This window comes from Schistocerca nitens, chromosome 2 (genome assembly GCF_023898315.1).
Source record: "Schistocerca nitens isolate TAMUIC-IGC-003100 chromosome 2, iqSchNite1.1, whole genome shotgun sequence".
In the NCBI taxonomy this organism is placed as follows: domain Eukaryota; kingdom Metazoa; phylum Arthropoda; class Insecta; order Orthoptera; family Acrididae; genus Schistocerca; species Schistocerca nitens.
The window spans coordinates 450,361,588-450,388,285 of record NC_064615.1 but is presented as its reverse complement, the minus strand read 5'-3'; the positions used below and the strand labels follow the sequence as shown (position 1 = coordinate 450,388,285).

The 26,698-nt window shown below is 36.9% G+C and overlaps 1 protein-coding gene across 1 annotated transcript in view; it reads right to left on the bottom strand.

Moving 5' to 3' along the window:
- LOC126236319 (esterase FE4-like) overlaps positions 1 to 26,698 on the bottom strand; it is a 236,416-nt gene that overhangs the window by 15,596 nt on the left and 194,122 nt on the right. The window contains exons 7-9 of the mRNA XM_049945533.1: positions 24,358 to 24,527; positions 22,316 to 22,466; positions 7,502 to 7,634 (exon numbers count right to left, since the gene is read on the bottom strand). Of these exons, the coding sequence (XP_049801490.1) occupies positions 7,502 to 7,634; positions 22,316 to 22,466; positions 24,358 to 24,527 (454 nt within the window). The remainder of the gene's footprint in view (positions 1 to 7,501; positions 7,635 to 22,315; positions 22,467 to 24,357; positions 24,528 to 26,698) is intronic.

Below are 26,698 nucleotides of genomic sequence, written 5' to 3'. Positions count from 1 at the left end.
GGGAGGACTATGATGGATATAGGGATTAGTCATCACAAGGTTGTTGTAGTGAGACTGAATAGCGTAATACTTAAACCCACAAAAAATAAATGCAAAAAATGTCTTTTTAAAAACGTAGATAAAAGTTTACTTGACACATTCCTAAGAGACAGCCACCATTCCTTCTGAACTAACTATGAAAGTGTAGATCAGATGTAGCTTAAATTCAAAGAAATAGTATTGACAGCAATGGAGAGATTTATACCAAATACGTTAATGATAAGTGGAACTGACCACCATGGAACAGACCGGTTTCGGTTCATTCAGAACCATCTTCAGACCTGTAAAAATAATGATACTAATTTACTATTTCACGGAAGCAAATCTTTTTCATCCTATCAAATCAACATCAAATGTACGAGAACGTACCTGATATTTCAGTTACAGGAGTAACCCTTCCAAATCCAGCAACTTTCACATGCTACGTCACATAAAATTGGTTGGCAGAGTGCACGTAATTTATATTAATTATAACACTATTACCGACAGGTGGCGTCTGGTACATTTGTTACATTCCATTTGCACATACTGTATTCAGTAGATTTTTTTTATTATATTAAAAATACGTAATTAAAATATGTAGATGTCAAGGTTAAAATCTGTACTTGTCAGAATTAAAAAACAGTAAAATTATCATTTTTATATGATCTAAAAAGCATAGGGCGATTTATTTATCTATGGTGTTGGTGTGATCTTGTTTTCCTCTACGGTCTGAATCCGGGGTTCCCGCCATTTCGGTGTTGTGCCGCAGTCCGCTCAGTCGTCTGATGTCCATCGCCGCAGGCAAGAGGGCCGCACAGGAGGGCCCCGTCAATGATGCCAGGCGCTACACGCGTCTTCCGGCTTCTCCACCGCGCACCATCTCTCATCCCTCGGCCTGGATCTTCACACACAACAGTTGTCATCTTAGTAGGTCGTCATAAATGCTAAAATAGGCGTTATGATTGAATTTGCTTTGCTCGTTGAGGATTAAATCTGGATCTTTATTTTTGTGGGTGTATATTTCAATCTCTTCCAAAATGTTAAGAAACTGTCCCTTATGAGCTCTATGCAGGATGTCAAAATTGTGTTCAATGTTTGTGACTGAGTGCCTTGTTGCAGCCATATGCGCCCCAAAAGCTGTTTTGTTTTGAGAGTAGGTGTGCTCTCTGAATCTGGTTTCAAAGTTCCTACCAGTCTGCCCTATATATTGTTTACAGCAGTCATTACATTTGATCTTATATACACCTGAATCCTGAAATTTATTAATACTATTACATATTCTATGCCGGAGCTTCAATTTTAACGTGTTATTTGTTCGGAACCCTATTTTGACATCGGATTTACGAAAGCATCTTACAATTTTGTCTGTAATTCTTCCATTGTAAGTGAGAGCTACACATTTTTTCTTGTTGTTCCTCTTAACTGCTACTTGACTTCCTTCTATTTGTTCAATTTGCCTGTTCTTTATCTTCCTATAAATATTCATCACCTGCTTACATGTATATCCATTCGCTACGGCCACTTGTTTTAAAATACTTAACTCCTTTTCTACTTCCTGTTGGCTTACGTGTAAGCAGGTGATGAATATTTATAGGAAGATAAAGAAGAGGCAAATGGAACAAATAGAAGGAAGTCAAGTAGCAGTTAAGTGGAACAACAAGAAAAAATATGTAGCTCTCACTTACAATGGAAGAATTACAGACAAAACTGAAAGATGCTTTCGTACATCCGACGTCAAAATAGGGTTCCGAACAAATAACACGTTAAAATTGAAGCTCCGGCATAGAACATGTAATAGTAGGAATAAATTTCAGGATTCAGGTGTATATAAGATCAAATGTAATGACTGCTGTAAACAATATATAGGGCAGACTGGTAGGAACTTTGAAACCAGATTCAGGGAGCCCACCTACTCTCAAAACAAAACAGCTTTTGGGGTGCATATGGCTGTGACAAAGCACTCTCTCACAAACATTGAACACAATTTAGACATCCTGCATAGAGCTCATAGGGAACAGTTTCCTAACATTTTGGAAGAGATTGAAATATACACCCACAAAAATAAAGATCCGGATTTAATCCTCAATGAGCAAAGCGAATTCAATCATAATGCCTATTTTAGCATTTATGACAACCTACTAAGATGACAACTGTTGCGTGTGGAGATCCAGGCCAAGGAATGAGAGATGGTGCACGGTGGAGAAGCCGGAAGACGCGTGCAGCGCCTGGCATCATTGACGGGGCCCTCCTGTGCGGCCCTCTTGCCCGCGGCGAAGGACATCAGATGACTGAGCGGACCGCGGCACAACACTGAAATGGCAGGAACCATGGAAGCAGACCATAGAGGAAAACAAGTTCCCACCAGCACCATAGATATATAAATCGCCCTATGCTTTTAAGATCGTATAAAAATGATAATTTTACTGTTTTTTAATTCTGACAAGTACAGATTTTAACCTTGACATCTACATATTTTAATTACGAATTTTTAATATAAAAAAAAGATCTACTGAATGCAGTAGTGCAAATGGAATGTAACAAATGTACCAGACGTCACCTGTCGGTAATAGTGTTATAATTAATATAAATGACGTGCACTCTGCCAACCAATTTTATGTGACGTAGCATGTGAAAGTTGCTGGATTTGGACGGGTTACTCCTGTAACTGAAATATCAGGTATGTTCTGGTACATTTGTTGCCTCTGCACTTCCGCCTCGACTGACATCTCTGCCCAAACTCTTTGTCTTTAAATATGTCTGCTTGTGTCTGTATATGTGTGGATGGATAGGTGTGTGTGTGCGAGTGTATACCTGTCCTTTTTTCCCCCTAAGGTAAGTCTTTCCACTCCCGGGATTGGAATGACTCCTTACCCTCTCCCTTAAAACCCACATCCTTTCATCTTTCCCTCTCCTACCCTCTTTCCTGACGAAGCAACCGTTGGTTGCGAAAGCTAGAATTTTGTGTGTATGTTTGTGTGTCTGTCGACCTGCCAGCACTTTCTTTTGTTTATATATATATATATATATATATATATATATATATATATATATATATATATATATATATATAAAAAGAAAGATGATGAGACTTACCAAACAAAAGCGCTGGCAGGTCGATAGACACACAAACAAACACAAATATACACACAAAATTCAAGCTTTCGCAACAAACTGTTGCCTCATCAGGAAAGAGGGAAGGAGAGGGAAAGACGAAAGGATGTGGGTTTTAAGGGAGAGGGTAAGGAGTCATTCCAATCCCGGGAGCGGAAAGACTTACCTTAGGGGGAAAAAGGGACAGGTATACACTCGCACACACACACATATCCATCCACACATACAGACACAAGCAGACATATTTAATGGTCTTTAAATATGTCTGCTTGTGTCTGTATGTGTGGATGGATATGTGTGTGTGTGCGAGTGTATACCTGTCCTTTTTTCCCCCTAAGGTAAGTCTTTCCGCTCCCGGGATTGGAATGACTCCTTACCCTCTCCCTTAAAACCCACATCCTTTTGTCTTTCCCTCTCCTTCCCTCTTTCCTGATGAGGCAACAGTTTGTTGCGAAAGCTTGAATTTTGTGTGTATATTTGTGTTTGTTTGTGTGTCTATCGACCTGCCAGCGCTTTTGTTTGGTAAGTCTCATCATCTTTCTTTTTAGATATATTTTTTCCACGTGGAATGTTTCCTTCTGTTATATATATATATATATATATATATATATATATATATATATATATATATATATATATATATATATATGGTGTGGCTAGAAAAAAACCGGACTAGTACTGGTGATACAATAAAACGAATGCAATAAGGCTGAAAGTCGCGTGGCCTGTCACGTGACTCTCGCTCCGCCTACTGCTCGAGTTTCATCTGCCTCCTGCACTCAGTCTGCCCGTCGCGTCTGTTTTAAGTAGTTGACGTTTTGTCTGTGCATCGGAAAATGTTGAGTGTACAGAAAGAACAGCGTGTTAACATCAAATTTTGTTTCAAACTAGGAAAATCTGCAAGTGAAACGTTTGTAATGTTACAACAAGTGTACGGCAATTATTGTTTATCGCGAACACAAGTGTTTGAGTGGTTTAAACGATTTAAAGATGGCCACGAAGACACCAGTGATGACACTCGCACTGGCAGACCATTGTCAGCAAAAACTGATGCAAACATTGAAAAAAATTGGTAAACTTGTTCGACAAGATCGCCGTTTAACAATCAGAGCAGTGTCTGAGTTAACAGGAGTTGACAAGGAAAGTGTTAGGCAGATTCTTCATGAAAGTTTCAACAGGAACAAAGTGTGTTCAAAAATGGCTCCAAAGTGTCTCACAATTGAACAGAAGGAACGCCGAAGAATGATTTGTTCTGACATCCTGGAAAACATTGAAAGTGATCCCACCTTCTTACAAAATGTTATTACTTGCGATGAATCGTGGTTTTTTACTTACGATCCCGAAACTAAACGCCAATCGATGCATTGGAAAACTCCTGGTTCTCCACAACAAAAAAAAGCACGAATGTCAAAATCGAAATTCAAGGCAATGATGATTTTTTTTTTTTTTTGGCATCAAAGGGATTGTGCACATTGATTGGGTACCAAAGGGACAAACAGTGAATCAGCATTACTACATTAGCGTCCTGGCTACCCTCCGTCAGCGAGTACGGAGAAAACGGAATGATTTGTGGAGAAAAAAGTCATGGATCCTTCACCAAGACAATGCCCCAGCTCACAGTGCGTTGTCAGTGAAGACGTTTTTGGCAAAACACAACATTCCCATCTTAGATCATCCACCCTACTCACCTGATTTGGCCCCCTGTGACTTTTTTCTTTTCCCTAAAGTCAAGTCAGCTTTGAAAGGAACTAGATTTGAGACTGTTGAAGCAGTAAAAGAAAAAGCGACGGAAGTAATGTATGGACTTACCGAAAATGATCTGCAGCATTGCTATGAACAGTGGAAAATTCGTATGGAGCGGTGTAGAGACCAAGGAGGAGAGTACATTGAAGGAGATAACATGAAATTGTAAATAATTGTAAATAAATGTTTTTTCCAGCATCAGTCCGGTTTTTTTCTAGCCACACCTCGGAAACATTCAACATGGGAAAAATATTTCTAAAAACAAAGATGATGTGACTTACCGAACGAAAGTGCTGCAGGTTGATAGACACACAAACAAACACAAACATACACACAAAATTCAAGCTTTCGGAACAAATGGTTGCTTCATCAGGAAAGAGGGAAGGAGAGGGGAAGACGAAATGATGTGGGTTTTAAGGGAGAGGGTAAGGAGTCATTCCAATCCTGGGAGCGGAAAGACTTACCTTAGGGGGAAAAAAGGACAGGTATACACTCGCGCACACACACACACACACACATCCATCCGCACATACACAGACACAAGCAGACATTTGTAAAGGCAAAGAGTGTGTGTGCGAGTGTATACCTGTCCTTTTTTCCCCCTAAGGTAAGTCTTTCCGCTCCCGGGATTGGAATGACTCCTTAACCTCTCCCTAAAAACCCGCATCCTTTCGTCTTTCCCTCTCCTTCACTCTTTCCTGATGAAGCAACCGTTGGTTGCGAAAGCTTGAATTTTGTTTGTATGTTTGTGTTTGTTTGTGTGTCTATCAACCTGCCAGCACTTTCGTTTGGTAAGTCACATCATCTTTGTTTTTATATATAGTGTTTGCTGAGGAAATTTGAAGGCTTGACTACAGCATGCAGCTTCAGATCACTGTAGCTTGGTAGTTCTGTACAGATGAAAAAGCTTACAAAGGATAGACTAGCATGAAAAGCTGCATGAAAGCAGTCTCCAGACTAGAAACCACAGTAACACAACAGCAGATTTCCAGGTAAGTATGGCACCCAAGCCTTCATAGCTAATACATTCTTTACGAGTATATAAACACATTTAACACATGTTAGATCCACAATTTCTTCCTAAATGACGTTTTCATGCAAATATGCCAACTCATAGACAAACTTTTTACATATATCTGAATGAATTTCATATCTCAGTAATGGACACTTGTTCATGTTCTACTATATAGCAGTTGATAGAATTCAGAAAAGTCATGAAGAACCCTGGGTCAGGGGAGACTTAGTAAATGGGATTAGAAAGAAAGACTGATTGTTAGGGACTGCACCAAACGAGATTTGAAAACCTGAGAGCTTAAAGATGGAAGGCAGAGTAATATAAAGAGAGAGATTACTGCTGAAACATTGTGTATGGTTAACAAGAGTGAAAAGCTAAGCGCATTGTATGTAACAGAGGTAGGAGGGGACAGGAAAAATAAACAGGTGAGATAATGAAAGATGTAGAAAACTAAAATGGAGTGAAGAAAGGAGTAGTTACTGTGAAGAAATGCTGAGACACAAGAAATTAATCTTTACCTTTTGTATCAAATGTGGTGAATAAATATTAAAAAAATCAAAATTTCTATTGTATGCTTGTTAAGAATGTGCTTAATCTATGCAATAGCATCAGAGTCAAAATATCTGAATGCCTGAAAGTCTTTTACATCTGCTGTACACCATCCCATATGGAATAGCACAATAACACTGAAAAATATAGCACAGTTTTTAAGGCACTGAACTTGTATTTTGGAAGAACAGGAATCAAATTCCTCTTTGCCCAGCCAGATTAATTTTTGTAAACGTTTCTATAAAATGTTTAAGAGGAGTACCAGTATCATCAATTTGGAATGGAAACAGGAGAGTTTGCTTCACTTTCCTTGTTCGGTTGAACCTTGTGTTTTATTCTTAGTTACCTTTTCATTGGAAGGACATAAAACCCTAGTTCTTTTAATCCCACTGTACATACTGATGGAATGCTCAATATAATTATGCACACATCTGGTGAGGTCATTAGGATGGTGTGAAAGGATATATCTGCCGGTGCCAGACTACATGACAGGGCACCCATGGCAGATTTAATGGCTGCCACAGACAGCTGCAATCTCACTGTCATCCAGCCAATGTTTACAGCAAGTTCTGCAGTCTATCTACTTGTATTAACAATGACCCTTCACTACATGGTTTTCACCTGGACTGTAATTTGGGCTTGTTGTTACCTACCAGTGATGTTTGTCTTGAGCACAGATTAGCCTTCCTGCTTAATGCATGACTGTATTTGATAATGATTTAAGTAATCATCATGTTTTTAGTGAATTAAAGTATGACATACGGGAGAACTGAGTGTATGGCTGGTATATAAGCATTTCTCAGCCAAGCCTGTAAACAGTGTTCTCAAGAACTGACATGTGGCCTATTCAACAAAGATTCATACTACTGTATTGACTATGAGATATCCATCTCCAGATGTCTTTTGTTTTGTGTATTTCCATAACAGTCAGGAATTATTACTTTCTGGGATTTAATTGAAAATAAGTTGTACTTAATCAAATCTGTATTATTGAAGAATCAGACTTACAATGGTAATCGTCTCTGCATTTGTCATGATAACATTTTGTTTAGCAGTACTTACCCAGTCTTGGCAAAATTTGTCCATAACTGTGTCATTTTTATTTGCATTTTCTCATCCTCTGAACCTGGAGCCACTTCAATATCATATATACCTGGACTGAATAAATATGCCAACTCATCTGCATGGCTTGCACCTGTGGATTGAAATGCATGTGATTATATATTATACATCAGTAAAGAACAAAAATAGTAACAAGTTGTGTACACAATTTTCAACTTTTAACAAGCCAAGTGTGATTTTCTCTTTTCCACGTTGAATCTGTCGATGCTGGTCTCACTATTAATGAATCATCCAATACCACAGGCTTTACCCTGTTGGGTGATTTTGAAAATAATGAGTATTATGTGTATGCAAAATATGTGCACTCTAAAATCAAGTCATACAGGTATTTTCATATTTAACTGAAACAAAATCAAATTATTTTTTACAATAATGAATGAATCTACATTTTTCTAATGTATAAAAGTAAGGTCACAGTATTGATCAATGTAACTTCTTTGGAAATTATCCATGGTGTGTTATGATCTTTGGTCATCAGTTGATCTCATGCAGGACAGTCTGTGTTAAGTGATTCATCTGGTAACAGCTCTGGTCAGTTAAGTCACGTTTCATATTTTTAAATTAATGGTGTATGTACATTGTCTATATTGTCTATTGGGAGTGTGAAAGATATGAGCTAATTTGAAGATCTGTGTGCATGAAGGAATTATTATGAAATAAGAAGTGCAACATGGATTATGTTTGTAAACAAAAAAATGGTAAAATAAATCACCAATAGTAAACAAATATTAATCAGTCACTTACAAAACAAAACCTGGGCCACTCTATATTGCAGAGTTTTGATAAATGACACTGAGACCAACAATAAATATAAGCAGAGATCAATGTTTTATGTAACTACCAATCAATGGACTATTTGTATTCTGCAAGTAGTGCTAATTCAATAAAATGTTTGTTATGTATTTTTTCAGTTATTGTCAGTATCATCATTGTGAAAGTTAATTAGAAACTCTTACAAGCATATACCAGTATTCAAATGAATATTGAGGAGTTACATTTCCCACAGTAGGGAACTTAGTTGTCAACATTTTTAGCAGGGACAGATCTCTGCAGATATAATGTTTCCTGCCAATGCTAAGAACAAACCAAATCTCAGATTTGCTTGTAATTCCCATTTGTTGCTCAAACTTCATTCATGGTAATTCTTTCCTAATAATGGTGGTTGAAAACAGCATGAAAATCATTCAGACACAGTGTTAAAGTAGATTTCACTATTGTATATCTACACTGGAAAATTGTTTAGGAGTATGAACTTTGTTTAGAGTTGCTAGTCAAGTTTGATTTGAGAAAACCAATTCAAATGTTGATAGATTCTACATTTTATCAGCATGTATTGTCCTTGTGTTGATATGCAATAATTCCAATACCACCCTAAAAAGAGTAAGTTTGCTTTCATAATCTTGAAGGTCATGTACTGACAGAATACTATCGCATGTTAACAGGAACTGCACATGCTACTCATGCAAACTGGCTTTGGTTGATGGCATTTTCTGCCATAAACTTGTTCTACTAGACATCAGTAGACTGTTTGTGCTGGGTTTGCTGATATTAAGAAATGAGGTCAAAATTCTGTATGTGGTTCTTGCATCAAAATGTGAATGTGAATATTTTCTTAGTGACTGTCTTTGCTAATGAAACGTTGCTAGACAATGAAGCAGCCACATTTGTGAAAGTAACCTATAGTACCCAACACCTATGGCTTCCAAATGTTATTCATTAGGATTTAACGCAGATTCCTCTTTGGAAAGATGGCACCGAGAAGCACTTGTTCTGTAAATTATGCTCACAAAAATAACATACCATGTGTAATAGTATTTCTGTGCAAAAGTGCCACAGGATAAGTGCAAGGCTTTTGTGTATGTAGAAAATGTGAAATAAAATTAGAAACTATGAGTCCAGTAACAACTGGGTTTAAAAAAAAAAAAAAAAAATTGCATGTTACAATTGTAGCCACAGACATGGCAACTGCAAACAGTGCAATGACAGACATATTATCTTTGAAGTGTCCAACAAAAGATGGCCATCTTGTTAATGCACATTAACCAAAATAAAGAGAACACTTACTCATCAACCCAAAATCATAAGTCAACAACTTTCAGATTAAAATAAATGTATCACCTGTGCTCTATAACGAGTGATGCAGAACTATCTGCATCCCACACAGGCTGTGGTGTCAGTCATAATAAACAATGGGACAGCTTTACACCAGCAGAGACCTCACTGGACAGCAATTTCTGACCAAACAGTGCCCTCCCCCTCCCTTCAAATACCCCACTAGCTACAACAGCAGTGAACAATAATCAAAAAGTCCTATTTTAATTTAGTTTAAGACATTTTATTTTTAAGTAACAATTTTCTGTATATGTAAATGCCTGAAAATTAGCAGAACATGCTCAAAATGCATTGCAATATGTTAAATTAAACAAAAAACAAATAAAAGTCACTGGTAGCAGCAAGTAAAAATAAATAATTAATCCACACAGTTACAGTTCCCAAATGTAACCAGTATGCCACAAGTAAATGTGATCTCTGTTGCAATGTGGTACATTTTTGCTGATAGCATTGACAGTGCCAAAAGTGCTCTCAACAATGAGTGCATCTGTATGTACAATAGTCAATCAGTTCCATGATGTGAATGTCTTCACAGTGCAAAGAGAAATGAAAACTGTATTTAACTTTTTATTAATAAATAGTCTTACGATGGTAGCAGAATGTTGTTGTTAAGAAAAAAGGAAGAGCGTTATTCAGAAAAGTAATGACCAGTTGTGAACTAAAAAGAAGACTGTTATTTGAAGTGTGCACTAGGTGAAATTGGATATGGCTGACATCAAGACACCAGCGTTTGATGGAGAGTTGGAAATGGCAAATGGAAATGTATCTGAAAATGAAGAAATGCTATACAGTGACTTCAAGAACAAAAAGATACTTGGAAAGAAGAAAATCTGACTACAATGACTTACATATAAGGAGCAATTTTGAAAAAGCAATTGGAATTCTTGAGTGAAAGGGAAACCACATTTGAGATAATGAAACAGTTCAATGAGTTATACTCCAATGAACTGACAGCACTGTAAACCATACGCAGAAATGAAGTGGACAGACTGAGGTTAAAAGACTATAGTGAGATGGCAACAGTCTTCAGCACTTTTGGGAAAAAAAACAGTGAACAAATTAAAATTAGCAGGCATGGAAGTGATGGGAAAGGAGAAACTAAATTTCATGTTGAGAACCTTGCCGGAATCTTTGAGCTATATTGGAAACTTGATCAACATTCTAAAAGAAGCTCAAATAGTCAAGTACATTATAAGTAAAAGACAAAGAAGGAAGTAAAGGTAAAAAATCAAAAGCATTTCATGCTGAAAAGAAAACTAATACTTGCTACCAGGGGCAGTTATGTTATAGGTGAAGCAAACCAGGACATTTCAAGAGGAACTGTCACCAGTGAGGAACAAGCAGAGATTCAGGGACACATTGTGGGCATCTTTGTGGAGATGGTCATGGCAGTTGACAACATTGACCAAAAGCATAGTGGAGTGAGGATAACAAAAAGAGGTCACATGGCTGAAGTAAACAATATGGTTTGAGAAGTGGTGTCATCCAGGGCACCTGGTATATAAACAAAACAGAAGCAGGATGAGCAGATTTGTAATGGAGACAAAACCTACAATGGCTTGTAGTAATGTTGAGTCAGGTAACAATGTACAAATTAACTGGATAATCCAGGAAGGAATGTAACAATGTTTGAGAAAAAAATGTTGCTACTCACCATATAGCAGAGCTACTGAGTCAGTGATAGGCACAACAAAAAGACTCTCATGATTAAACCTTTTGGCCGTTAAGGCCTTCGTCAACAATAGACGTACTTACACCCACACACACACTGAAGCAAACACAACTCACACACACGACTGCAGTCTCAGGCAACTGAAACCAGTGTGGTTGCCTGAAACTGCAGGTGTGTGTGAGTGTGACGTTTTGCATGAGTGTGTGTGTTGTGTGTGTGTGGAGGGGGGGGGGGTGGGGGGAGGAGGGGTGTATATGTGTCTGTTGTTGACAAAGGCCTTAATAGCCGCAAGCTTCAATTCTGTTCTGAGAGGTCTTTTTGTTGTGCTTATCTGCGACTCAGCATCTCCGCTATATGGTGAGTAGCAACTTTCCTTCTCAAATATTGTTACAAATTAACTGGTTATTGGATAGTTGTTTCACAGATCATGTTGCTAATAATAATAAAAATTATTTTTCTGACTGCCTATCTTTATAAGACCCTGTGAAGGTAAAAGTTGTGGATGGTATAGCTTTGCAAGCTACAAAAATAGGGCATATAATTAACTATTTTTCCAGTTTATAATGACATGATTTCAGATGAAATGGAAAATGTATTTAACATCAAAGACATGGACTGAAATTTGTTTAGCTAGTCTAAGGTAACCAAAAGAGCATAGAACTGTATCCACTGGCAATATCTCAAAAGTTTTTAAAAAAGACAATATTTTACTGGCAGTTCCTTTGTAAGAAGATAGGCTGTACAAAATGACATGTAAAATTTATAAGAAAGAGATTAATGTAAATAATGTGAGTAGTAGGGTTAGTTTGTCAGTAAAGGAGAAATGGTATCGTATACTTGTAAATGTAAATTTTAACAATCTGAACATGTTGTGTAAATATCAATTAGCAGATGAGTTCCAGCAAATTTAGACTCAGAGTTTATGAAGTGTAAAGTTAGTACCAAAAACAAAATGCACAATTTATTTTTTGAAAACAATAGAATTAAAATAAAATGAACATTAAAAATTATTTATACTGATTTGAATGGGTCTCTCTCAAGTCGTGATTTGCGTGGGGAAAGATACTTTCTCATTTTTATTGATGATTATAGTGAAGCAGCTAGAACGTACATTATCAAATCTAAAAATCAAGTTTATGATGTATTTGTAGACTATATTAATGAAGTTGAAAATCTGACTGCTAAACCTTCTGAGAAATTATGACACTATACCTTCTGAGAAATTATGACATGACACTGGGAAGAAATATTTAAATTCAGATATTTGTCAGTTTATAAGAAAGAGAGGAATCATTTTAAATGTGTGCCTGCCCTACATACATGAATTAAATGGTACAGTGAAAGGATGCAACAGGTCAAATATGGATATGTCAAGATGCTTATTAGCTGAAACAGGAGCATACAGGAGATTCTGGGCCGAAGTAGTTTGTGCAGCTGAATACAGTACCTCAAAAACAGAACTTAAGCTAATACTATTGGAAGAAAAACTTCTTATGATACACCATTTGGAAGGAAAACTAATGTTAAACATTTCGAGCTGTATGGAAGCAGAATTTTTGTATGAGTACCAGAATAATTTAGAAAGCCAAAGTAGTCTCATAAAACAGACTCCAGAATTTTAGTGGGCTGCAGTGTGAAGTTGGATACAGAGTATTGATTAACAAGAAAGTTATCATTGTGAGGCATTTTGATACTGTGGAAGGTGTCAGTTGTATTGATCTAAAGGACTGGAGCAAATGGGAGAAGAGGTTATCAAAGGGTTCCAAACAACCAGAGACAAGAAGACAAATGTGAGTTGAGAAAGTCATTTAGAGAACATAGAATGCCTGATAGATTTAATGATTGTGTCATGAGTAACATTAGTTATGTAAACATTTATAGTGCTAATAGGACATCCAGAAAATTTTGAGGCGGCAATGAATAGTAATGAGTTAAAAGTTTGGAACCAACCATTGTGTAAGGAAACTGAATGCTTAAATATAAATAAAACTTGGGAACTAGAAATGAAACCAGGGAATGTAAAATTTCTTGATGGGGTTTTTACAAGAAAATCAGGTAACTCTTGTAAAGCAAGATTAGTTGTAAGAGGCTTCTAACAAAAATAAATGACAGATGATATGTTTTCAGCAGTTGCTATGAAGCAGGCATTGAAATTTTTTTGTCATACTCTTGTCTAAAGGGCTTAATTGTACAACAAATTAATGTACAGACTATATTTTGTCATGGAAAAGTTTTCTCAGAGATTTATGTGAAGCAACCCCCAAGGTATGAGTTGAAACAAGCAAAGTTATTTAAGGCATTATATTGTTTGTGAGAAAGTCCTAGAGCATGGTATGACTGTTTGGACAAATTTTCAAAAAGTCTATGTTTTCAAAGAAGTAAATATGGTTATTGCCTTTATGTACTGAAGATTGCTAATAATTTAATCAATATAATTACATCATTTGTGGTAAAAGTAAAGGAAAAATGCAATTAATCAAGAATATGGTATCCAAGCAATTTCAAAAGAAAGTGAAGAATTGTCTTGGAATAACTATGACTAAAATTATGTGAAAAATGCAATGACTCTTAGTCAGGAAAGCTGTACTGAATCTCTAGCTAAGAACTATCAGAATGAACATCAAAGTTGTACAGTACACCAATGGAAGGTAATCTGAAATTAGAACCAGCACATGATAATATTAAATACAGGAACCTGTTGAGTTCTCTATATCAGGAACATGGTGAGACATAAGGTACAGTGTAAACTATATGAGTATATTTCAAAATTATTACAATGATATTTATTTGTCTTATGCTTTGGGGACTAAAATATTTGTATCAAACAAAAGATTTGATGTTTACATATGGAAGGACTGAAAATATTGATCTCTTAGATTGTTTTGCAGATGGAGACTGGGAAGGTGATTGTGTAGATTGTAAGTCTAAAACAAGCTATGTAATTAGATTATTTGAAGAAACAAGGAACTGTTATGAAATTTTCTACTTTTTCTGTGTAGCATTGTAGGAAGCTTTCTCCAATATTGAGTTCATTATGGATAATTTGAATATTTTTGAGGAAGTGTGTTATAGTATACAAAGACAACTCAGGGGCAGTCAGTGTTGAAAATTTCAAGAAATGTTGAATGTAATTAAACTGCAATATAAATGTAAGGACATGTGTTGGAATGTGGTACATTTATATCAATAGTATCAACAGTTTCAGAGGGCTTTCAACAGTGAGTGTTTAAGTCTGTACAATAGTCAGTCAGTTCCATGTTGTCAATTTGTTCACAGTGTAAAGAGCAGTGTGAACCATATTTAACTGGTCGTTAATAAATATTCTTAACAATCTCACATTCTGAATTCTCAACCATTCCTCCTGTAATTGTAAACACAAGTGCAATAATTGCAAAGTACACACAAAGTGCTAAACTTTGCTCATTCAGACCACCTCCCCTCAAATAGGTGAACAGCACAATTCAGACAAAGGCAGTCTTCCAAAACGTGGAAGTGACAGTCACATTCAGAGGACTGATTGTAAACTGTCCATAGTGTTATGTATTTGCAATAAAACTGCACCATCTGAGATAGATACTGTTGCTTCAGTCACATTAATTAATCAGAATACCTACAAACAATTGGGACACCATATGCTACAGGAAACACAATACACTTCATGGCCTACAATGGGAGAAATACCACTGTTCTTAGAATGTGCATGTTACAGGCAACATATAAAAGTACAACTACATTAATGACATTCATGGTAGTCCAGTCATGTTTGAATCCCAATATTTTTGGCATGGATACATTTGATTTGTATATTCAAGATAATGTGTATGCTTCCACTACACAAGTTTCCCAGGCCAGTATTCAACAGTTGTGTGTGAAACATGGACATGTGTTTGATGGCACACTGGAACATGCAAAGAATTTTCAAGCACACACTACAAACAAAGAAAATGCTCAACCAAAGCTCTACAATGCAATCCAGAACCTCACACTGTTTGTGATGAAGTTACTTTTGAATTCAAATGACTGGATTATATTGGTCTCTTGAAACCCCATTTCTGCAAGTCAATGGCCACCTCCTCCAGTTATGACTACAAAATTGAACATGAGGATCTGACTTTGTACAGATCTTAAAGTAAGAATTAACACTGAGGCATTTATTGAGTCTTTCCTGCTATCACACCACTGAGGAGCTTGTGGATGACCTAGCAAAAAGATGATTCTTTTCCAGAATTGATTTAGCAGATGCTTACGTTCAACTTCTGATGGTCAATACGAACATTGGCTTGTATCAGTACCAGTACCTTCCCTTCAGAAGTGCATCTGCTCCTGCATTGTTTAAGTGTTTTCTTGAACAAGTGACACTGAAAGTTCCATCCTACACACATTATTTTGATGACATTATAGCATCCAGACAAGCACTGGAACACCATCTCAAAAATTTACATTGTCTTTTTTGAGTTTTAACTGAAGCAGGACCCAAGTGCAATCTGCAAAAATGTTCATTCTTTAATATAGAAATTGAATATTTGGGACATCTCATTGATGCATTTGGTGCTTGCCCCTCAACTAACCATTTAGAGCCTGTCCAGAACTGGTTTCATCCAAAAAAATATGAGAACTACAGGCAATTCTTGAAAAACTTAACTATGTAACCATCAGCCATCACTTCCAAATTCTTTCTGTGTTTTTGTGTGCATCCCATGTTTAATTCCTAAATTTATTATGTATTTTTGACAGATAGAGTATCACGTTTTAGAAACAGTAATATGTACAGTCGCACAGACATCATTTGTTAGATTGTTCTGGACTGCCAGTAAGTTCAATCAGCTTGCAAGTATTATGGAGATGCTTCATTAACTCAAATGGTAATCTCTGTAAGGAAGGCACTAGTGAAGAAATCTAGAGAACCGGCATTTGAGGTCAACTGCAGAATTATTCTACTGTTACCAATGTACATTTCATGTAAAGGCTTTCAGACAGTCATTTTCCCACACTCTATTTGCAAGTTGAACTGGAAAGGAAAGATTAATAGTGTTACAAGGTTCCCTCTGCCTGCACCACATGGTGGTTTGTGGAGTATGTATGTGGATGTAGATGCAGATGTAGAAATTCATTCTAAATGTAGCACAAAGTATTGCTCATTTGCATCACCTCTAGCATTGAAATGTACTGTGAAATGTGAACAAACATTTCAGAAGTTGAAAAATGCATCGCTTAGTTATTCATATCTTATAATTACATTCCATGCAAACCAGTGGTGCTTACAGGCAATGCATCATCAAATGGAACTGGAGCAGTTTTATCTCACATCCCACTGAAGACTTTATAGCACTCACATGTAAAACACTGAACAAGGCTTAAATTAGCTACAGTCAGCTAGAAAAGGAAGCTTTAACCATCAAATAAGACATCAAAAAGATTCATCAATACCTGAAAGGCAGAAAATTCTCATGACATCATAAGCTGTCAACTGCTCTCTTTCATCCAGCAAGAGATGTTCCTAGTAGCACAGTGCAGAAGTGACATCATTGGTCATCACTGCTTTCAAATTACTGATATGAAAGTCTTTATTGCCCTATGTCACAGCATGCAAATGCTGACACTCTGTCTCACTTGCCTATGAGCACTGATCCAGAATTCAGTGCATCAGAAGCTTCTTGTCTTGAAACTGAGCAGTTTGATTCACAAACCTTGCATGTTTTTTTCCGTTTATTGGAGTAACGGTGATTGCTCAAGCACTATATCATGATGAGTTGACTGCATAATCAGAATTCAGTTTCAGATACATAAGTAAGAAAATACCTTGCACAACACAACAGCCTTTCTCATCGGAATAGTGGGATTTTATTACATACTCCTAATGAACAAATGTAAGTCCTGATGCCCGTGTCACTGCAGCAATGTGTTTTGCAAATTTTATATAGAGGACAGGTATAAGATATCACCCCAGAGCTTGCTGACAGGACACCCTCTTGTCCTGGAAATGAGAAACCATTTCTGATTGTGGAAGGACCAAATGACAGCCAATGGCATAGGATGTGGAAGCAAAAGGAAACCATGACATTGAAGATTCATGGATATCCCAAGAATCAGCAGTAAACTATGACAGTATCTTCTGCACAACTTTATGGAGATAGAACAGTCCCACAATCAGATCTCCATGTGAGGAATGCAAAAGACACAGAAAAAGTGAAGAAAAACAATCCCAAATTTAAAATAGCCACTTGAAAAGTGGGAAAAATAGCAAATCAGGAAACAAAAATATGAAATGGAATGACTGGAAATTGACATACTTGGAATACCAGAAACAAGATGGTTCCAACCAGATGACATCTGTCTGGAGAATACAGAGTCATTCACACTGGAACTGATCAAGGCTGACCCGGAGTGAGAAGACTTGGAATAATAACAACAATAATAACAATAACAATAATAATAAACTGACCCACATCTCAAGAGATACGGGCAATACAGCTGTAGAATACAACAGAACAATACTAATACTTGAAACTAAACCAAAGTACACTTTGATAATACAAGTTTACAACCCAAAACCTGAAGAAGAGAAAGTGGTATTTTATTCAATTAAATTCAGTTCAATTTGTTATCATCTGTTTTATCATATACATGATATAGGAATTGTCATATAGAAAGAGAGAGAGACAGAGAGAGAGAGAGAGAGAGAGAGAGAGAGAGAGAGACAGAGAGAGAGAGAAAGAGAGAGCATGATTTTATATTTTTAACAATTAAGGGAAACAACATTTTCTTCATTACACATTAAAATATTCTTAATTACACTTTACATATTTTGTCATCTTTTTACATGCAAGTTGAAAAAATGAAGGTTTATACAGAAAAATCAAAAGATGAGCACTATCTGTTTGGATAGCAAAGAAATTCATCAGCATTGTAGAAACTTTGACATAATAGTAGCTTCTTTTATTCTTTTTTAAATATATGTAAGTTTTGTATGCTTTTTATTAATTTTGGTAAGGAATTGACATTATTTTGTGTAGCTGTATCACACTATTTTGGTACAGGGGTTTCAAATGTATGTTTCTATGGAAATCATGCCTGTTTCTGGTTTGATAGTTGTGTGCTTCACTGTTTGGAGAAGAGAATTCTTGATTTGACTTCAGGAAACATACTGATTCATAGATGAATAAACTATGGAAGGTTTAAATTTTCAACTCCTTAAAGATTCCTCTACAAGGATCTCTGTAGGCAACACCCTTCAGAATATGAACAGCTCTCTTTTGGAGCTTAAAACAAACTTTTTGTGAAATCTTTATTCCCCCAAAATATAATGCCATATCTTAGATTGCTGTGTATGTAAGTGTAGTAGGCACGTAGTATTGTTTCAAAATTGCAGTTTTCTTAATATATAACAGTATTTACTAAGTTTTTTTCAATAGTTCAACATGTTTTTCCCATATTAAGTTATTTTCCAGTCATACACCTAAAAATTTTGTAAATGAAGTTTGTTCTATTAGACTATTCCCAATCTCTATTCTTGTGTTATTTTTTACTTTGTTCCTTATATGTCTAGAATATGTATATTTATTGCAGCAAAATAGCCATTATAGTTATACATTAGATTATAATCGTTTGAGAGTGAATTACAAGGATGTATTGAGTGTCTGCATAATTCTTAGTAGATACATTCAGTGCGGGTAGTATAACAGATTATCATTTGAACCATTTATTGCATAGTCTCTAATTGATCTGGTCCTCTTGTTGCATATTTCTATATGCACTTGCAAAGGTTTGACAGCTCGTGGTATGTTGTATTTGCACAAATTTCATGGTGGAATCCGTGTACTGCGAGTCTTGTAAGTATGTGTCTCATCTCAAAATTTGCTGCTGTCCAAGTGCGGTTGTTCATGGCCCCGGATCCATAGAATTCCATTGGTACTTCCTCTCTTTTCTTGAGTAGTGATCTTAGTAGGTCCTCCGATGCTGATTTGTTGGGAAGTAAGAACATTGTCCTTAGATCCTCGATGAGGAAAGATTCTCGGGCGAGAAGGTAGACTAATCTTGATCTTGTGGTTTTTGCTACCCCTAATGCTCTTTTGATATAGGTTGCTTTTACTCTTTCCAATGTTTCTAAGTTCTTTTCATTTAGGTGTATCCATATGATTTCTATCCCATAAGCCAGTATCGGTATTATTTTTGATTTGAAGAGTGCCATAGCTGTGTCTAGATTTAGTGTTCTGATGGAACTTATTTCGTTTATCGCTCTGATGGCCTGTGTCGCTTTCTCGTTGTGTGTTTAGTGAAGCACTTTGCAGACGGCTGGAGTGTTATCCCTAGATATTTGTAATCTTTTGTGTTAGATATTTGCTTTCCTTGTAGTGCAATTCTTGTCGTTTTTGGGATTTGCCCACCTGGTCTGAATACCATCATATCCATTTTGTCGGTGTTGATTACAAACTTGTGTTTTCTGCACCATTTTTCCACGTCTTCTATAGTCTCCTTTAGTTTCTTTAAGTTTTTTGAGCCTATCACAATGTCGTCCGCGTAGGCATATGTTTCGACATCTTCGTCATGAGCGATTTCCATAATGTCCTTTGCTGCCAGAATGAACAGGAGCGGGCTTAGTGGGTCTCCTTGGAGTACTCCGTTTGTTTGCCTTATTGGTTCAGACAGGTCGAGGTTGTCCGAGATCCTTATCTCATTCCATTCATTTATGGAGTTTATAATCCTCGTCCAGACGCTGTCTCTTCCCAGGGTTTCGTCGAGCATCCTTTTTACTAATGATCGGTCGAGGAGGTCGAAGGCCTTTGTGAAGTCTATGAATACAGCATAATATTTTTGCTTCTTATTAATGGTTTCCCATATGTTTTTTAAAAGCAGCTCCACTGCTGTGATAGTGGATCTTTTTTCCCTGAACCCGAATTGAGATTCTGGGAGGTGGTCTGCCTAGAATTCGTCCAAATGGTTTTTTGTCCTTGAACTATTCAGCTGCTTCATTAGTTGTTGAAGTTATTTTTTCTTGTAGATCAGCTTCACTAATCCCTTGATAGAAAGGCTTGTATTGTCTCCAAAAAGCACTGATTCTGCTCTTTTTAGATATTTAGGAAAACCATTAATAAAAGCTAAGAAGCGCAGAGGGCTTGGAACAGAACCCTGGGGTACACCAGAGTTGACTTTCTGATATGCTGAGTAATATTTTGTGCCATTATGTATGATTTCAACTCTTTGATATCTGTTGCACACATATGATTGAAACCAACTGTATGCTTTTCCACGGACTCCATAGGAATACAATTTCTCTAGCAAAATATCATGGCTGATGAGGTAAAATGCCTTGGATGGATCTAAAAATATTCCACAGTTTAAGTCCTCATTATCCATTGCAGTTAAAACCTGTTCCAAGAAGTGATACAGCTGTTTCTGTAGACCTGTTTTTCCTGAACCCATTCTGTGCATTAGTTAGAATTTTGCATTTGCTTAGGAAACTCAACAGTCTTTCATACATAATCCTCTCAATTACTTTAGCAAAGAAATAAGTAATGTGATGAGACTTATTGAGGGGGATGAAAACCTGCTTATTATGAGGGACTGGAATGTGAATGTGAGTGAAGAACCAGACGTGGAGATTGTGGGCAACTACAGTCTTAGAAGAAGAGCTAAAGAGGAGCCCAACTAATTGAATTATGCTCCAGGCACCAATTAGTTGTTGCAAATACTTTTTTTCCAATATCATAAGCAAAGAAGATACATCTCAAAGGCCCCACGAGACTTAAGAAGACAATAGGTTGATTACATTTTAGTGAAATCACATTTTCAAACCAAGTAAGAGGCTACAGAAGCTATCCACCTGTAGACACAGACAGTGACTGCAATGTGGCCCTAATGAAAAGTTAATTTGGTTTTAAATACCTGAACAAAAAGATAGTAAAACAGAAATGGGAAATAGAAAAACTGAAAACTGCAGGACTGGCAAGGCATTATACACAAGAATCTGACAACCTAGCTAAAAATTTTCAACAGGTTGGAGTAAAAGAACTCTGAGAACAAATTGAATCTGGTATATATAAAGAAGCAGAAAAGATAGTTGGGAAAACTAAACCCAAAAACAAGAGGAAATGAATTATAGCAAATGTTATCCAGTTTCCCACAAACAGAAGACTAAGTTTCTCAAAAACAGAAGACTGTGCAAAAATGCAACTGATGAACAAGGAAAAGCTGAATACAAAAGGCTAAAGATTTTAGTCAATAGAGAGTCCAAAAGAACAGATACCATCTTCATATAGTTAAGGCTAACCAGTCACTGACCTTCTTCTGTGCAGATATACATGTGTTGCCCGAACGCTTACAGGACTCAGTAAGATTGTCTGCTACAAGTAATGAGTGTAATGGGCAGGGCCACTATGAATATAGTGTGTGGACATTAAGTTGGGAATGTGCGTCTTACAGGGAGCATACAAGGGATAAATCCCTGCAGTCACACTATCCTCTGTGCCCTCAGTGGCTCAGATGGATCGAGAGCATCTGCCATGTAAGCAGGGGATCCCAGGTTCAAGTCCCGGTCAGGGCACACATTTTCAACTGTCCCAGTTGATGCATATCAATGCCTGTTGGCAGCTCAGGGTCTTGATTTCATTATCATTTCACCACTGAATGAGATGCGTGCACCCTTGGCACAGCTTTAGTCAATCTTCAGGTGTTGTGGATAGGAGTCAGGTGGTCATCGATCACTATTAGTTACCAACACTCTCAGTCTCTTGTCAAGTTCATGACATGATGAGTCACTAGCACCAACAGAGACACAGAGTGAAAGTGGGTGTCTCTAAGTCTGTTATTCATGAGAGTGTCTGTTATTCATGAGAGTGTCTGTTCAGAAAAAAAGTCAGACTTTAGTTACTTATGATAAATTAACAATGTAAATGAATCTCAATCTCATGCAATACACAAATTAAATACCTCAGTTTAAAAGGCAAGCAATGAGTCCTCCTTTAGGTACTTACCTGGCATATGTGAAGCACCTGAGAACACTTTTCCCATGTTAATACCACCACTATATGAAAATATGTAACGATATGTTGGTGATGATGAATTCACTGCATTGAATAGCGCAGCTTTATGTACACCTAAACCAAAGTATGCATCTGTTTGGAACTGAAAGAGATCAGAAAGAGATTGAAGTAATATGAACAGTCAATATATTTAACTGATTATGAACAAGAAACATTGTATCACTGATTTAGTGTCCAATGATATTTAAGCCAATGGTTAATTCATAAAATGTACTTTAATAACATTGTGACATGAATAGAAGAATTATATTAATACGTGCATTTTGTATTTGAGTTCATTTCCTTTTAGTTCACATTCTACAACAGCATGTCAGCTTGTTGCAGAGAGGAGATTAGCATAAATATTTAATTAAGTGGTTGGTAGCAAAAACCTCAATAAAAAAATAAATAAAGTAAAAAATAAAAAAAATGGAAAAATTGGTTAGAGGTGCCACCATGTAGTGTCCAACATGATTACAAAACCTCAATTCATACTGAATAAACCTCTAAAAAGATGGTAATTTGGCAAAAACCCAACAAATCTGGACTGTTTCCAGCAAGAACACCACTAATCAGTGGTGATATGGTCAGCTTCTGTGAGGACACTCTGCTCAACTCCCGATAAACCACTGACATGCTACTTTTTCTTTACAACCATCCTTATCATTCTAGGTTATACTCCTGTTATCTAAGTTTTTATGTTAATGTGGACACAAATGGTGAAGAATGGCTGTGAAAGAGAGCAAAAAATATGCAAAAGGAGAATAATATTTGGGATGCCAAAGTCTGTGGTGAAGAGCACATTAATCACGTCAGGAAACTGGTATCAGCTTACTTGACTGGAGAGGACTGCAGGTTCATACTATTATATATTTACTGTATCGTCATTAGTCAATGATATTGCATACATTATCATACAATCATTTTAAAAAATATAAAACTAGTACATTTGATACAGCTCAGACATCAGTTTTACCTCTATTTGTCTTTGTATTTCTTTTAAATTTAAGAGAATGAATGCCACAGAATGTTCATTTTTTATTTATACTATAAAGGTAATTTTGCACAACAAAATGTGCATTTGATGTTTAAAAGCTTCCCATTTTTCTTTATTTGACAACTGTATTGGTTTTATTTCACAGTTAACCAGGACAATAACCAAAAACCAGTATTGCACTGTTAAAACCAGTATGAATGGCCACCTTAGTTACCATCATTATTACGATTACTACAAATTATTTCTTTTCTTGTCATACATCTATCATACTTAAGAAAAATGCAGTCCATAATCAGTTATCTTTAAAAGATAATCAGTTTCTTTCTGTCAGTTTTTTGCTAGCTATTTGAGACTGTGCTGTTTCTAGAATGTGGGGGAAGAAGCCCAGTGCAAGACCATTGAAGAAATTAATAAAATGATGTCAAAAATGCCCAAGAAAGTTGTTTCGGTGGTTTAATAGGCATGTGTGGTGTCCCAAACTTACGATCACAAATGGATGATGAAGACAATGAGACCTTGGGTTGCAACATTCACCTTCAAAAGTGCAAGTAACAGCAGAAGATATTCTTGTTTGCAAAAACTTCTCATCCCATCTGGTAAGTCTCCCCTGACCTGGGATTCTGGGTGACATTTCCAAATGGTATCCCTTTTGCTAAACCTCTCCAGTCATTTTCCTTCACCCCTCTTCCTTCCCCTTCAACCCTTCTGCCAGAAGAAGGAGCCACTGGCTCCAAGAGCTTGTAAATGTTAAATCCTTTCGTGTGTGTGTTATTCTGCCACCACTTGGTAAGTAGATTTTTTTTTATCTATCCATTTACATTATATTATCAATAACTGAATATTTTTGTTGCTATATAAGTATATTTAAGTAATACATAATCTGCATATTGTGTAAAATCTCTCTCTCTCTCTCTCTCTCTCTCTCTGTCTCTCCTCCTCTCTCTCTGTCTCTCTCTAATCCTTATATACTACAAAAGTGCATTTAAGTAATACATACATCTGCATATTGGTCTAACATTTCTTCTGAAATAGGCTTGTCACTGAAATAGAATTTTTTTACTTGATCTTTCAATGAATCATGGCTCACATGATTTATAGAGAAATTCCGCATGATTTCCACAGTTGCTTCAAAATGTTTTGTGAGGATTGAAGTATCCTCAATTGCTTCTGTAACAAACATGGAAAACTGAAGAGTTACTTGAAGTTCACACACGCACACACTAAATACACACATCAAAAAAAGTTTTGCATCACCCCGGCTCTCAGAACTCATGAAGACAGATGTTGACTGTGGACATTGTATCACAGACACAGTCCCTTTGACTGTTCAGAGATGTCACTAAACCCACCCAAAGATGTAAACAACCATACATGATCAGTGCCTATTAGACGGAGGGGGTCCAACAGCCGATCACTTCCAGTCATTCCACCAGGAAGGAGATACACAGCTCGTGTTGTCTATAGTTCAACCATGCCTAGACGTTCAATACCGCAGTTCAATTGTGTCCGCATTATTACTTTGTGCCAGTAACGGCTCTCAAAAAGGGAAGTGTCCAGGCATCTCGGAGGTAACCAAAGTGATATCGTTCAGACTTGGAGGGGATACAGAGAGACAGGAACTGTCAATGACATGCCTCTCTCAGGCCACCCAAGGGCTAGTACTGCAATGGATGACCGCTACCTACGGATTATGGCTCAGAGGAACCCTGACAGCAATGCCACCATGTTGAATAATGCTTTTTGTGCAGCCACTGGACATTGTGTTATGACTCAAACTGTGTGCAATAGGGTGCATGATGCACAACTTCATCCCAATGTCCATGATGAGGTCCATCTTTGCAACCTTGACAGCAGGCAGCACGGTACTGACTGGCCCAACAGCATGTGAAATGGACCACTCAGGATTGACATCACTTTCTCTTCATCGATGAGTGTCACATAAGCCTTCAACCAGACAATCATCGGAGACATGTTTGGAGGCAACCCAGTGAGACTGAACGCCTTGGGCACACTGTCCAGCAGGTGCAGCAAGGTGGAGGTTCCCTGCTGTTTTGGGGTGGCAGTATGTGGGGCTGACATACACCACTGGTGGTCATAGAAGGCACCGTAACAGCTGTACAATATGTGAATGCCATCCTCCGACTGATAGTGCAACCGTATCGGCAGCATATTGGTGAGGCATTCACCTTAATAGATGACAATGTATGCTCCCAATCATGCACATCTTGTGAAAGACTTCCTTGAGGATAACAGCATTGCTCAACTAGAGTGGCCATCATGTTCTCCAGACACGAACCCTATCAAACATGTCTGGGATAGATTGAAAAGGGCTGGTTATGGATGACGTGACCCACCAACCACTCTGAGGAATCTATGCTGAATCACCGTTGAAGAGTGGGACAATCTGGACCAACAGTGCCTTGATGAACTTCTGGACAGCATGCCACGATGAATACAGGCATGCATCAATGCAGGAGGATGTGGATATTAGAGGTACTGGTGTGAACAGCAATCTTGACCACCACCTCTGAAGGTCTTGCTGTATGGTGGTACAACATGCAATGTGTGGTTTTCATGAGCAATAAAAAGGGCAGTAGATGTTTATGTTGATCTCTATTCCTATTTTCTGTACATGTTCCGGAACTCTCAGAACTGAGGTGATGCAAACCTTTTTTTGATGTTTGTATGTTTTCACTTGCATATATAATCAGTAATTTGACAATTTACAACATTGTATATATTCAACACACAGTCTCATTATAATATAATAATCTTAAAGAACATAAAAAAGTGAAATGTGGATGAACCATACCACGTAAACAGAATAAGTTAGATCTTCACAATACAAAACTATTTTTGTGTTTTCTAATGTTCAATATTATAATGTATTTGCAGCTAAAAATGATTGAAAAAGACTAATAAAGAAAACTAATAAAGAATATCATACAATACAATGCAACAGAAAGACATGAGCCAAAAACATGTGTAGTCCTCTTTGAAAAAACAAAAATCAAGACATCAGTTCATGTAACATAAAAAAGGGCCTACATGCCAACTACATAAGTAACGCTAAAATGGAATGCCCCATTCTGTGCAGGAAGAAAGTATATAATAAATCACCTGAGCATATAAAGACAATAAAACAGGTTGCAAAATTTGAAACATTTATGCCCCTACCCCGTTAGTAAATGTTTTTACAGTATACATGAACGCTTATTAACACAAAACTGGAATATCACCCAGCAAATTTTCGTCATCAAGTCACATAAACTGCAAACACCTTTTAATTTTCAAATTTATGTCTTTTATACAACAGCTAAAGTTGTAAACTATGATCA